Source organism: Acomys russatus, chromosome 21 (genome assembly GCF_903995435.1).
Source record: "Acomys russatus chromosome 21, mAcoRus1.1, whole genome shotgun sequence".
NCBI classification, from domain to species: domain Eukaryota; kingdom Metazoa; phylum Chordata; class Mammalia; order Rodentia; family Muridae; genus Acomys; species Acomys russatus.
The window spans coordinates 17,990,540-18,006,074 of NC_067157.1; the positions used below are offsets into that span (position 1 = coordinate 17,990,540).

Below are 15,535 nucleotides of genomic sequence, written 5' to 3' on the forward strand. Positions count from 1 at the left end.
CTGACACATTATAATAAATGTTCACATCAATTATGGTTACAGCAAAACCATAGTAACCAGGGAATGCCCAAAAGAAGCATTCCATAAATCAAAATAATACCTGCCAAGACTAGAGTTCCTACAGCTCAGAAAGGACAAATGAAACACTAAGATATAAGAGATAGAAGCAGAGACACCACGGAGACGGGAGATAGTTGATGTTATAAAATACAGAGTTAAAGAAAAGGAATTGATGCAAAATTGTGCATATCTATCTGGAGACGGGTTTAGGTATGAACCTAATCCATTTAATATGTTTACGTTCCAGGCCTCTTAACTGAAGAAGACAGTGCACATTTGCCTGCCTGTCATCAGCTTTTTATCTTTCTCTTGACTACTTAAATAAAACTTCAGTCTTGCTGCTTTTGCCTTCCTGGCATCATGGAAAAAGTCCAATACCTCACTCGCTCTGCTATCAGGAGAGCCTCAACTATTGAAATGCCTCAGCAAGCACGTCAAAATCTCCAGAACCTCTTCATCAATTTCTGTCTCATCTTGATATGCCTCCTGCTAATCTGCATCATTGTGATGCTGCTATGAAGTGCCGCTGCCATCTCCAGATCTGCAACATGCCAGCTCCGCTTACAACCTAGCACTCCACTAAGAGGAGACGCAATACAGCCTTGTCCCTGCCGAGAATGTCTCTGTGAAGGCGAGATTAAGAGTGACACAACGTGTCCGCCAATGTATTCATCTACTGGATCCTGTAAACAAACTTTACAGTGACTAAGTGCATAATGTAGCTGCCAATTTCCTCAAAATGGCTCATAAATTTCCTTCCTAAATATGTCTGACAATGAAGTATGAGTTTTAATTTTGAAACAGCACCGCAAAAAAAAGTTCACTTTCTACATCCCCACTAGAAAGCTCACTTCCCAGCTTCAGTTTTGGAGATATGAAATTTATACTATATTGCCAACTCTATTTTCCCCCAAAACTATTCTTCAGGTCTCCACAAAGTATAAAAACAGTAATTTGAATGAAATGTTCTTATTCCAACCAGCTCACTGGGTCCTCACAAGTATGATGGTGATGTGATTCAGAAGTCTTAGGAGCTCCTGTCAGAACAAATACCTGAAATAAAGATCATGTCCTTTCTCTATACACTAATCTTTTTAAGCTTATGAGACTCAAATAGGGAAAAGTAAGATCACATTGTCACATAAACTTCTTCCTCAAGGACTGTGGGATTCAAGTGTGTTGATGTTCTTGTCAAGGGCATCTTGCTGTGTGGCTGTGACCGTCACTAGAACTCCAGAGTCTGGCCTGAATTTGACCTTGGCTTGGATATCCTCGGCTTAATAGGGTTTCTCCTCTTCCAACCAGATAATAGTACAAGATATTTCAAGGATAAATTTTTCATTCTGAACTCTCTTTACACTAATCCTTCCATTATATTTAAGCATGAACTTTTATTCTATATATTTTCTATAATAAGCAGCAGTTCTTTTCCTCTATGTCCTAGAGAAGAAACATTTGCTTTCCTAAGTAGTTGAGCTAACAATACTATTTTATAACTCTTACTGAATGTTTTCACTTCCCTTTCCAAGTTTCTATTATCTTTCAATAACTACTAATAGAATAATAGGAAAAAATTGTATTAGAAAGTTATTCACCAAAATGTAGTAATCTAAATTGGGTCAAGTATAGAGCAGTTAACATCTCTACTTTGTAATCCCACAATTTTAAGTCTAGAAGAAGAATGCTCCCAACATAGCAATTATTACGGGAGAGAGAATTATAATTAGATATATTCTCCATAACACTTGCTATAAGAATAGACAGCATCAATACTCACTTTGGTTCCTAACAGAGCAGCTATGGGCATGCTGACTCAAACTGTCTGACTCCCTGGTAGAAGGGGACATGTTTGGGTTCAGAAATTCTCTAAAGAGCAGCCAAATGAGGAGTACTATATAAACAGGGGTCTCCTCAGTGAGGGCTGGAGATGCCCATCACAGGAAACTGTAAAGCATGGATGGCACAGTCATCTAAATCAGTGGTTCTCAACCCTCCTAACGCTGCAGTCCTTTGATACAGTTCCTCATGATGTGGTGACCCCCCAAAATAAAATTATTTCCACTGCTACTTTACAACTGTTCCCATGGCTACTTCATAACTTTTTGCTACTTTTATGAACTGTAATATAAATATTTTTGGAGATAGAGCTTTGCCAAAGGGGTCATGACCCACAGGTTGAGAAGCACTGATAAATGGTCCGAGTGATGATCTAAGTATGTAAGTCTGGGGTAGGCTGTGCTCACAGGAAAGTGAAGCCGAAGCCGAAGCCGAAGCCGCATGCCTTTCATTATATTCCTCACGACTACAGCAACGCCAAGCTATTAACTGTCCACGCAGAGGGTTCGCTCCTCAGGAAACATTGAATGTTGCCTTTTACATTTTTAGTGGTTAAAAGTTTATTTGTAAAATGCATTCAGAATCACCTCTACTCAAATGAATGCTTGACCTTGGTGAAATTGCTATATGATTATATGCTACTGAGTATAAAATGCCCTAATCATAATGAATTTTGTGTTGTAAAGGGCAGGGAGGGGGAAACTTGCCCCAAAATAAAGTAAAAATCAAAATTTCCTAAAGACAAACACAAAAGGGTGAGCCTATAGAAAATAATAAATTTTCTACCAGATATTGCTTGGCCTTTGGTTATTTCTGAGTCTTCTGGTATTGTGGGATACAAACAATCACATAAGGAGGTTTTTTATATCTAATGCCACATTTTTAATGTCTTCAAACTACATGCTAAATTACATAAACATAAAAAGTAGAACTACATAGCCAATTTGTAAGGCATGTATACAATATTAGACGCTTTTAAGCTACCCCTTGTGTCACAAAATTTGCTTGCATTGTGTCATAATCAGATCTTTCAGTATGTGGATCATCTCAGTTGAAAAGCCAAAGATAAAAACAGCATGCAACAATAATGAAAATAAGAAAATTTTCTTCTCAAAGAATATAATAAAACCCAAGATACAAGCTGGACTTTTTCATTCACAATTCATTTTGAAGAAAAAGTCTTCATTTAAATAATACAAAAGTCTCTACTAACATGTTTAAAGTATTAGTTGCCAATACCTTGACTGATTAAACCACTATGATTTATACACATACAAGATTTCAACTTCATCTTTAACAACTATCGGCCAAGGAACATGAGAAAATGTAAAGTTAGCAGTAACATTAACTACTTAGCCACCATAGGTCAGATCCACTGTGAGCTTAAGAGAACCCAGTGGCTACTGCACATGTAGAGGTCCACATTCTCCACACTCCACCTTGAGAAAACGGGATGCAGGGGGCACATGCAAATTAAGCATGTCTCCAAACAAAGTCAAGACTGTCACAACCTTACACAGTCAATTTGGGGTTATTATTGGTGACATATCAAAACACAGAGGAAAGAACCAAGACCAGTGGTGAATTCCATCCTAAACCAAGTGAAGACAGATGGTTTGTCTTCAATCACAACAGAAAAGTCTTCAGATTACACTACCTACCCTCATTAGCACCTCCCCAACATTGTGACCTTTCAATACAGTTCCTCGTGTTGTGATGACACCCAACCATAAAATTATTCTGTTGCTACTGCTGCTGCTTCATGACTAACTTCGCTCCTGATGTGAGTCATAAGGTAAACATCCATGCTTTCAGATGGTCTTAGACGGTCACCCCTGTGAAGGAGGTGCTTTAATCATGAGTTTCCCATTAGTTGTGTTCTCCCTAATCTGCAATGATCTAGGAAGGTTTTCCCTCTACAGTGTGCATATCAACCCCTTTTCCCAAATCAAAAAATCCACCCATTAGCATGTTATCCCACAGACCTAACAGGGACTAACACACTGTGTTTCTCTCTATGGGGTATTATCACAAACTGGCTCCTTTACCCTGATTTAATAAACCTTGATGTTCACTTCGTTTCTTGACAATTGCAGCTGATTTATAAGCTTAAGTACAAGGAAACCATTATCAAAATAGTACTGGGCTCCAAGAAGGCCCAAAGATGCCTGGGTTCTCAGCCACACCAGACTAAGTCCCCAAAGAGTCTACCAAAGTCCTGTCACAGAAGTGGGTCACACCCATGTCTACTGACATGCATAGCAGCTGGAAGTAAAACCAGCCTAGAGGTCTTTCGATATACGAACGGGTAAGAAAATGCAGAGCTACACAATGCAAGCTTATTTGCCATAAAGAAAGATGAAATCATGATATCCGCAGAAAGAAAAATGGAACTTAAAATTACTATATTAATCAAAGTATGCCAGACCCAGAAAAACAAATACCACATGCTTTCTCTAATATTTTTCATCTAGATTTTAATTGTCATATATGTGAGGGTTAACAGGAAACTAGAAAGGGATAAGGAGGCAGAAGAATGAAAAAGAAGGAAGCAGATCTGTGATCCAGAGTAAACGGAGTCTCGTGCAGAGAGGACGGGAGCCAGTATGAGGGAACTGGGCTGGGGGAAGAAGAGGACCAAGAAAAATAATGCATGAAAATCTTATAATAAAATAAATAATTTGTATACAAGTTTAAAAACATTTTTTTAAAAAAAACTAGATTACAAAGAAAAATGGGAAATACGGTGGCTCAGTGGTTAGGAGCACAGACTGCTCTTCCAGAGGACCCTGGCTCAATTCCCAGCACCCACATGGCAGCTCACAATTGTCTGTAACTCCAAGATATGACACCTACAGACATATACGCCAACACCAATGCACATAAAATAAAAATAAATTTAGAAAAAGAAATACAGGTTCTAAATGTGATATGAACAGAAAAAAAAATCCAAGACCTGTTTTTCAAAATCCATTATCTATCTTACCATGTCAGCTTCTGTTTTTGTTCCATATTTCTTTAGACCAGATATGTTTTATTGTTAAGGCTAATTAACATGTGAGGAAATAAAGGCTAAATTAAGTACAATGTTTAAGGTTAGCATGTCACTTTAGCTCAAAAGAATCTCTAAGTTTTTCCAGTCAACACACTGTGTCAGTTTTATAGCACTTATGTTTGTTAACTTTGTGCGAGGTGGAGAAAGGACCCATGGTGTAGGCAGTCATGCACTTACTGTAATACACAAAACACCCGCTGGAGGGCAGCAAACCCCAGGTGTTGAGCCTTACCTGCACTGGTGTTTCGCTCCCTTGTTGAAACTCTTCACCCTGCGGCTGTTGCCATGGAGCTAAACTGTAAGAATCTTCTGTGGCTCTGCCTTCCAAGGGGTTTGTCCGTAGCTGCTCTGTAAGCCACATCTGAGTCCTCACAGAAGGCTGAATGGGAACTCCCCCTACAGCCTGCTGCCCGAGCATTAGATACTTTGGAGACTCAAAAGCCTCTGAGCCTGTCACAATGGGCTTGCTCTCAGGTAAGGCACTGTATGTCATGTCTAAGGTCTGTCTCCTGAGTGCGGAGGAAGGCGCTCTCACGTCCTCTTTGTTGCAGCTCTCAAACTTATACTTGCAATCCAGAGTTGATGACCGCTTTTTATTTATTTCCTTGTCTTCCAGCTTAAGCATCTCTATACTGTCATGTAAGCAACTCGGCCCAAAGGTCCTTAGGTGGGATGTGAGCGCCTTGCCCTTCCCTGGCTTTTCCAAGCCATCCCTCAGCTCCTCCGTGTATACAATGCCACTCTGGCTGCAGTTATCTGGGGCAGTAAGTTTGGACAAAGATGACCATTTCCGTAGGGGCCTGAGGTCCTTCATGTCCAGAGAGGAGTCCAGCTCCCCTCTACTGTGGCCTCCCAGGGTCTGCATGAGGCTTGGGCTCCACTTTGAGCCATCCGATGTCAGAGTCTCCCTGTGTTTGGGACCTGCAGCACTGGAGTTGGATGGCATCACATGGGCAGTGGGGAGAGTGAGCAGGGACCTACTAGGCTTGAAAGAGAGCGTGCCGCTTGAGGTTGAATGATCTGGAATGAGAAAACATCGCCAAGTCAGTTTCAGTCAGCGGGTTAAAAAGGAGATACAATATAAAATGCCTTAAAATGACAAGGAAAAAACCTGAATGTGGCTTCTAGTATGTGATTCTGAGGTTCTTTCTCAAGATGGGTAAATTGCTAGTACTATTTATTATCCCTTTAAGCTTAACAGAAATAATTCAATGTACTTTCAGACACCCCTACCCCATTTCCAGCTTCTGGTCCCTGTCTGCTCCCAACAATCCCTTTCCCCACCACAGTGCTGCTGTCTCCAGCAGTGCCTGTGCTTATCTACTCTTGATGAGGGTTGCTGCTGTCGGGCTCTGGAGAGGAGTAATTTACAGAGCACACACACCCCTCATGAGTGCTACCCACTGAAGAACCTGCCTGTCCCTCCCCTAATGGATCACTAGCTGGCCACAGATCCTCAGGGGGCAGCGAGGGACCTGAGCCCTGGTCCCCTAGCTACCATTACCTGCCTACAGGACCTGGGCAGGAGAGCTCATGTCCCCACCCATGACAGAATGTTGGCAGGCACAGTCCTGCACAGGTCTTGTGCTGGAAACCACAACTGCTGTGAGATCAAGAGTGCAATGGTGATGTCAGATTCTGAGCAGTGTCTGGCTCTCTCGTTCTTTCCACCCATCTTCTGCTGTATCCACAAGCCTTGCTGTGGGTGATACAGAACTGCTATTTATGGCTGAGCATTTAGCAGTCCCTTATCCTCACAGTCTGACCAGTTCTAGGTCTCTGCATTTACTGCAAAAAAAGGGGAGCTTTTCCAACCAATGCTGACAGTAGCACTTAACCTGTGGGTACAAACACAATTATTTAGGCAAAAATTTGATGGACACGTCATGTCCACTTAGCAGAAAAATAGCAGGAACCTCCTTCCCCTCCAGGGCCTATGACTTCCCCAGCCAAAGGGACTTGACCGGGTTGGTAGTAATGGGTAAGGATTCCCTCCCGTGGGGCGGACCTAAAGTCTGATGCACACGGTTCTCCTACTTCTGACTTGTTGCTACTGCACCAGTGGGCACATTTTGCCTGGCCAGTCAGCAATGCAGCACTGGGGTGTGCAGCTGAGCAGCCTTTGATGGCAGTTCTCCCCACGGCCCACCTAACACTACTAGAGCGCTAAGGCCCAGTGCCAGCTTGATTTCTCCGCATCCTGGGACCAAAGCACATGGAGTCTTTAGCACCACGGTCCCATCAGTGCTGATTGAGGGCAGCAGGGGTGGAGGACTGCATCCTTTTTGGGCCTACGTGGTCTCCTAGACAGGCCACTGGAGCCCACTCTGGTACTGAGGTTTTGATGGATACCCTGTGGTTTCTAGGGGCACCACTTTCTGCTCTTCTGTGTATGACACCTAGTGCTTCAGCCTCCCACCGTCACCTCTAGCAAAGGGAGAATCTGGCTTTCACATTTTACTTTGTTATTGAGGAAACATAATTTTACCACTAGGCCATGTTTCTACAAAGTGTTTTTATGGTTCTCAAGGGCCTGAAATATCTCAAGAACATTGTTAGAGAAGTGTAAATACCACAACAGGTGGCAGTCTACTTTCCGTGACACTGAAGACCCTGACACCTGATGGCCAAGCTTAGCCTATGAGCTGCCTTCAGCAACGTGGGAGTTCTCAACTGCGGAAGAGATCAACAATTGCTGATATGGTGACTTTTGTCTGTCTGAGGCAGGGTCTCCTGCAGCCCAGAAGGCATTCAACTAACTACGTAATCAAGGACAATCTGAAACCCTCTGATGCCCCATCTTCCTCTCTGAATGCACTATGTGTGTCTTATGAGATGTATTCCCTCCCTTCGGGGAGGTGCACATTAGGCAAGCCCCTTACCAACTGGGCCACTTCCTCAGCACCACTGTTGAATTTGTTACTATAAATCCCAATGCAACCAGCACATTGTGTCTATAGAATATGAACCCGAGGACAGAAGTTACTCCTAGAAGTTCCTTACGAGGAAGTCTCAAACCTCAACACGGGGAATATGCTCCTGCACTAGTAGGAGGTGACCAGTCCTGCTAGAAGAGGCCTTGGAAATGCCACGTAAACAGCACTCTACTGCTCAGTTCGTGAGGACATCAGCCACCTGGATATGACTCCCGCTCTGAACTCTTCACAGCTGCATGTTCCAAGTTCAAAGATAAAATATGGCTTGCTATAGCATTTGGACTTCATTACTGTCAAAAATAAAAACCAAAGGCCGGTCTACTTACAGACATATGTGCATCCCTAACATGCACACACAGCGCATGAGTACACAAGCAAGGCCTGGATATGGGACAGCAGAAGCATCTTGGAGGGACTGACTGTTACTCCCGAGGCAAAGCAAGTGTCAGGAAACTGTTAACTGCGTTAACCCTTTAAAACTATGTGTCCAGGAAAACCTAACTAAAGATAGCTGCGAAGTAATGCCTACTGTGCTTTAAGTTACCTAATTATAGTCACAAATCTCAAATGGAAGTTATTGCAATGTCATGTAGCCCACGTCTAAATTACAGCAGTGAAATCTGAAACTAGCCGAGCAGCAGTCCTGGGTTTGTAGCACTCAGGAAACCATAAAAGATCTGGTGACCTGAAGACCACTTAAGGACATCACTATAACCTAGCAATGTAAGTGAATTACACTTAAGATAAAATTTCTAAATTTCTAACAAAAGCTCAATGTTCTGTTTCAAAAAATGCATTGTTTTAATCTGTGAACACACCAACTCTGCCGTCTCTAATACAGCACACCCCGTCCTCTGCATCTTTTCTGATCTACTCTTCCTATAACAAAAGGGAATTAAACGCAAAACAAATTTATATCTTAGATCAAAATGATAACAATCAGAAGTTTTTAGTTAAAAATAAAACCTTAAATAAAAGCATTCTGGTTTAAAGTGCAGTAGCATAATTATTAGTCAATATGAATTGCAATAATATTATACTTTAACCACAAGGCGGTCACTTTTCCACATCACGACAGGTTTGTTTTTTTCTTTCACTTTTTTGGCCATACTATAATCACAGTGTACTGTTAACATATGGGGAAAACCAATTTTGTGCCACAAGTATTCCTTTCCTTTTTAAAATAGTTCAAAGTAATGTGTATATTTTAGGCAAATATTTTTAATATGCTGTGTGTGCTTTGACCTACAACCATATGCAATTTAAGAATGGTTATCTTAACTAACCAAGCACAGAACTCAAAATAGAACCTGGGCTATTTCCTAACCTCCTATTGCTAGACAACACTACACTCGCAGCCCAGGCCTTCTTTCCTGCCTTTTACCCAGGCAAAGGCATGTGAGGGTTAAGAAGAAAGGCTGTGCAGTGAGGTGTGGGTAATGCCAGCTCTGCCACCTGCAACCTGGAACTTCTGGACACATTGTTAACCTGCTCTAAATTAAGATGGCTGAATTTACCTCACGATTTCATGGTTAATTTTATGATCATATATGAAGGATATTTTATTACAAAAATATATGGCTTTTCTGTTTGGTTGGTTTTAAGATAAGATCTAGCTATTATATAGAGGAAGCTTATTTTAAACATTCTAGGTAGCCCATTCTGGTCAGATTTCACAATCCTCCCGCCTCAGGCTTCCAAGTACTGACACAGATGCATGCTACCACACCTGGCTTATAAAAGACATTTTTATTCATGTTAAGACCATGGATGCTATGATGCCTTAAAACATTAGTACTGATGATGACACATGTCTGTAACCTCTTTGGCTATATACAATGCTCAAGGCAATATATAAGACCTTGTGTCTAAAAGGATAGGAGGATTGGAGAAAGGATATGTTTTTATCTCCTGAGTGACTTCGTTTGCCTCAGAGATGCCCAGCAGTCCCTTGATACCCAACTGAGCTTTTCTGTGATCTATCATTCACAATAGCACATAAAGCCCAGTACTCTCTTACTCCCAGACTCTGACCAAGCTCCTCACTCCACCTAGACTGCATTCCCCTAAGCCTGCCCAGCCAGCACCTACCATCTTCTGACTGCTCAGCCATCATTTAACGAGTCTTTCCTGTAGTCCACAGACATAAGCATCCACCACCAGCCACCACCACACAACTTCTGCCCTCACCTCCCAGCATTGCTTCGCTTAGGAGACTGCTTATCTATTTTACAGCTGTCTTCTCCACTGGACCACATGTGTACGGGAGAAATAGCTGCTTCATTTCTAACCCCAGCACTGTATCCAATACACAGGACACACTAAGTAACCACTAAGCAAATAAATGATTGGGCAAGCCCTTACCTTAGTGAGGCCTAGTTTTTTCAGTAAGATAAAAACAACCTATCAAGTGACTCCTCTCATACAAGAAAACAGAATGAGCTCTAAATACCAAGTATTAAATGGACTATTATTATAAAAAAAAACTAGTGAAAATATGATTTAACTGGTGTTTATTTTATTGGACCTGTTTAAGAAATTAGTTGGAAAAAATTCTCCTCCTCAAAGAAAATTAGCAGTAGGAAATTAGCAAAAGCAAAACTTTACTCTGTACCTTTCTTTACTATAAGTATTATTAGTATGCTTCAAAAATAACCAAAAATGTTTTGTTTTGCTTTGCCTGAAAACCCACGTTATCAGAAGCCATGTAATTTGTTTTGGACAGTTCAATGTTTGTTGATTGACTTTATACATGTAGTATTAAAGTGATGTACCACAGATTCAAAATTAAAAACTATTGCATGCGCTTTTATCTATGCTCAAAAATTGAACTGGCATTTAGTGTATAGATAATGTTCAACAGCAACTATCTTACAGATAAAGAGAAAAAATGGCTAGAATAAATCGACCCAAAATAAACTATAACAGGTTAAACCTCTGAATTATAAAACATGATAGAATATTATTCGGACCAACAAAAGACCTGAAGAGAAAGGATTAAAATATTTTGTGGAATGTTTTATTTGAATTTTTAAAATGAGCTCATATTACATTTGCTAACACTTCAAAATGTATATTGTTAAGAAATTAATATGATAATATGCCATGGGAGGGATTTCTCACATAAGAGCTACAGTAAAAGGCTTTTGAATAGGAAAAAATGCTAAATACTCTGGAGGTTGCTCCCCACTGCTCGGAACTCCATATTTAACAAGGGCAGATTAGCCAAGGGTAACTCCCAATACCAAAAAAAGAAGAAAACTAGGTAAGTAAGCATAGACTAATTTCATTAAAAAAAAAAAAAAAAAAAAAAGACTGCTGGTTAATAGATGACAATTTATAGAACCAAGGATTGAGTGTGTAAAGCACACACATCACACTCATTTGACACTGTTACACACCAGCACAGCAGAGTATTTTAAAGCTCACATCACACTGTAAACACCAGCCTATCAAGCCATGTTCTGACACGAGGCTACTCGCAGTACCCAGCAAGTCACCATGCTAGTCACTCTCCGGCCCTTTTTAGATAAAAAGGTATGCCGTGAAGCAAATCAAACAATGCAAAAGAAAACTTGTAAATCAACCTTTGGACATGGGGACATTTGCCAAAGAACACAGGCTATAATACAGCAATAGCTCTCGTGCAACAGAAATCATGAAAGTCACTAACAATTCAGAAGGACTAAACACTAAGAATCAAGTGTTATGTCAAAAAGACAGTAGCCTTTCCTACTAAATAAGTACTACTAGGCAACTTACGAGAAAGTTTTTGGGACTTATGATTCCAGAAGGATAAGAGTCAAGAATGGCAGAGGAAAGGCATGGGCTAGAGTAGAAAGCTGAAAGCTCACATCTTAAACTTCAGGCACAAGCAGAGAGCATGAACTGGAAATGCCTCACAGCTTTGAAACATCAAAGCCCACCCCTGGTGACCCTTAACCAACCCAAGCAGCACCACCATCTGGAGACCAAGTGTTCAAACATCTGAGCCTATGGGAGACATTCTCATCCCAACTACTCAGTGAAGTCCATCATTCAAACCATGGGAGGGATTTGGAAATCTCCAAAAATCAAACAAGTGTGGCTCATTTTACACAGAAATGTCAAGTCTCTGCTGTCCACATTCAGTCTTCTATGGTCCTGTCTCATTCTTAGTCACAACTCTCCTCACTCCTTACCTTTTCCTAAAATCTCTGCCCTATTTGCCCTGTCTTCACATTTTAACAGTTTCACCCATGTAAAATAACTAAGTAACACTGTCTTCTAGGACAGCAGTTCTCAACTTGTGAGTCAGGAATCCTGCATATCAGATATTTACATTACGATGCATAACAGCACATAATTATAATTATGAAGTAGCTTAGAAACGAAAGCACAAACTAATTTAACTTTTAAATCATCATCATCATCAGGCAAATCCAAGCACTTCAGAACATGATGAAAACTGCAGTGTGCTCAGGAAGGAGGTTCAGATGCTCAGCCAGTCACTGTCATGAAGAGGACAGCACCCCCCAGGCTTCACAGGACCGGTGCTACACAGGAGATAGAAGGCTTCCAGCTGGGGAGTTCTATAGTTTCTGATTAATATAATATTCTTTTGAGCTTAGAGAATTCATTATATAATTATTGAGCTTTTAAGTCAAAGCTTCAAAAACTATAGAACTTTTCTCTGGATCTAAAGTAATCATCTGAGAAGGCATTATACTGGAACCTCTAAAACTAGGGAAGAGAACAAGCTGCTTAAAGCACAGACTTTAAGATAACCCTAAGAAAACAGAGCATCCACTCTGCGACTTCTAAATCCCTGATCTCTGTCACATCAGTATGTTTATTAATAACTTTAAAGTTGATTAGTGAGAACAAATAACAAGAAACATTGTTTAAAGCTTTGAGCACAGTGCCTCTGCTTTATTATTATTATTTTTTTCTTTTTTTCTTTATCAAGACAGAGTTTCTCTGCGTAGCTTTGGCTGTCCTGGACTCACTTTGTAGACCAGGCTGGCCTCGATCTCACAGATCCACCTGACTCTGCCATACAAGTGATGGGATTAAAAGCATGCGCCAATCACCGCCGAGCCACTTCTGCTTTATTTTTAAGTTCAGTATAGTTCACACTACTCTCCAGCACTTTTTTATGCCTCTGTTTAACCTCATGAGCTATATAGAACATCATGGGTTGAACTGTGTCTGTAACTGTGTCATATCATACTTGAGATACACTAAACTGTTCTCTTGCCTGCCTATCTGTCCACACCACCTGTCCACACACCTGTAAATATGAGCTCATTTGAAAATTAGTCCTTTGCAGATGAAATCAAAATTAGATATCAGATAGAATTCAGTAGAAACAAATGGTATTGACTGGTATTTTCAAATGCCATATACCTTATAAGAAAAAGAAAGAAAGATTTGAAGACAAAAGAGATAGGAAAAGACAAATATCAGGAAAGGATGCCTTGAGTAGCCTGCTGAAGCCATGACTTTTCCCTAAGGCTTTTGGGGGAAAGGGCTTTCCAACATCCTGGTTTAGACAGTCCCTAAAACCTTCAAGAAGATAAAGGTGACTCTTCCCTTCTAGTTTGCATAAAAATAGACTACAGATGGGATTTCTCAGCAGAAGCCCTGAAAACCTGGAACTGCAGCACCTGCGCCTTTCTGAGGACTGTTAGGGTCTCCTAGATTGTTCTGTCATGAGAATTTAGGGTCTAGCTACTTGGGGCCTGCTAACAAGTTTAACAAGCAGGGGTGCCCCCCGGGGGCGGGGGGCTGCCTGGAACTCACAGGTATCCCTGCCTGTGTCTCCCAAATCCTGGGATGAAAGATATGGGCCACCACACCCAGATGCTAACAATTGTTTACTAATCCAATAATTCCCAGAATTTTAACATCATTGTTCTTGTTCTTATCACCATCCTTCTTCTGTTTCCTTCTCTTCTTCCTCTCTCTCTCTCTCTCTCTTTCCCTTCCTTCCTTTTTTTCTTTAATTGAATCTAGGACCCAGGTCTTCCCTCATCAGTTAAACTATACTGAAAAATTCCCTCCAAGATCTGCCCCCGCACAGGTGTGTCTCCTAGGTAATTCAAAATCCTCTAAAACTGATAATGACGGTTAACTATCGGAAGTGTGACTGTGGTGTCTGCCAATGACAATGGCCCCACAGGTTGAAATGTTGGCATACTTGGTCCCTGCTTGGCAGAACTGGTAGGAAGGATTAGGACGTGCAGTCTTGTTGGAGAAAGGTGAGTGAGTCACAAGAGCAGCCTTGAGGTTTCAAAAGGTTCTCTTGGACTCTCTGCCTTCTGTTCAAGGCTCAGGATGTGAGCTCTCAGCTACTGTCCTAGCAGGCAACGGAAAGTAACTAACACAGCTGAAAGTGGCTATACAAGTTCATCAGCTCTAGTGAATGTCCCGCTCTGGTCAAGCAGTGATGACAGGAAAGGGTGAACCTGTGTGGGGACAAGGAGTATACAGGAAATCTTTCATCTTTAACCAGCTTTACTGATGCTCTGAAAATACACAAGTAAAAGTGAAAATCTTTTTAGAATGCAAGGACAAATGCACAAACAGAATTTAATTTGATATTTAATATGGAGCAACACTGAATACCACTAACAACCCAAACACTGTCCTACAATATTTAGAATCATCTTGAGTAACCTCAGTTTTTACCGTTCTCCATTACCTTACCTTACTCTACATTAGCTTACCTTCCACACTGTCAGAACAGGAAGTGCCAATGCCAGTGTCTCCACTGTCGGAAGTTATACTGTGTCTCCTGATATGGTTATTTCGGTGGCTAGATGGAACAGCTGTGGCCTGCCACAATGACTCATTACCAGGTAACCATGCTGATGAATAATCAGAGCCTGTAAGAAAAAAACACAATTAAGGCATGTGCAATATTGGTGAGAAGGCAAAGGAGGGGTTTTTATTTTAACATTATAAAAAATATACATAGTACTTAAAAAGCTATTTGCTGCCTGAAATAAAAATAGCCCACAAGATCAAAATCCAATAAACTACATAGCCCAGGGCTGACGACTGAGTATACGCTCTGCCATTCTGACTGCAGAGCAGTTTTCTGCTTCTGTTTACTGCTAACGATGGACTGCTGTCTGACTTAAAATTGTAATCTGAGGCTGGGAATGATGGCACATGCCTTTAATCCCAGGACTCAGAAGCAGAGGCAGGCAGATCTTACAGATCTCTGTGAGTTCAAAGCCATCTTAGTCTACATAGCATGTTCTGGGACAATCAGGAACACCTGGTGAGACCCTGTCTCAAAAGGATTAAAAATGGAGCCGGGCAGCAGTGGCTCAGGCCTTTAATCCCTGCACTCTGGAGGCAGAGGCAGGAGGATCTCTTTGACTTCGAGGCCAGCCTAGTCTACAGAGTGACTCCTGGACAGTCAGGGCTACACACAGAGAAAACCTGTCTTGAAAAAAAAAAATGAATGAATGAATGAATGAACAAATAAATAAAATTTTAAAAATAAAAAATGGGGGCTGGAGAGATGACTCAGCAGTTAAGCAGCACCGGTTGCTCTTCCAGAGGTCTTGAGTTCAATTCCCAGCAACCACATAGTAGCTCACAACCATCCATAATGTGCTCTGATGTCCCCTCTGGTATGCATGTGTACTCATAT

The 15,535-nt window shown here is 41.2% G+C and overlaps 2 protein-coding genes across 5 annotated transcripts in view; one reads left to right on the forward strand and one right to left on the reverse strand.

Annotated features, from left to right (window-relative positions):
• The window catches only part of Cep85l (centrosomal protein 85 like), a 90,278-nt gene that overhangs the window by 58,260 nt on the left and 16,483 nt on the right, over positions 1-15,535 (reverse strand). For 3 of the 4 annotated variants that reach the window (XM_051164503.1, XM_051164502.1, XM_051164504.1), the window contains exons 2-3: positions 14,598-14,756; positions 5,184-5,971 (exon numbers count right to left, since the gene is read on the reverse strand). In XM_051164503.1, coding sequence (XP_051020460.1) covers positions 5,184-5,971; positions 14,598-14,756 — 947 coding nt within the window. Of the gene's footprint in view, positions 1-5,183; positions 5,972-6,455; positions 6,790-14,597; positions 14,757-15,535 lie in introns of all 4 variants that reach the window. The other variant, XM_051164505.1, reaches the window with a different exon arrangement.
• Pln (phospholamban) lies at positions 312-617 on the forward strand. Its single transcript, XM_051164506.1, has one exon. The coding sequence runs from the start codon at positions 421-423 to the stop codon at positions 577-579; it is 159 nt and encodes a 52-aa protein (XP_051020463.1). The 5' UTR covers positions 312-420; the 3' UTR covers positions 580-617.

Coding starts and splice junctions, on each gene's coding strand:
- Pln (XM_051164506.1), top strand. CDS start 421: ATGGAAAAAGTCCAATACCTCACTCGCTCTGCTATCAGGAGAGCCTCA.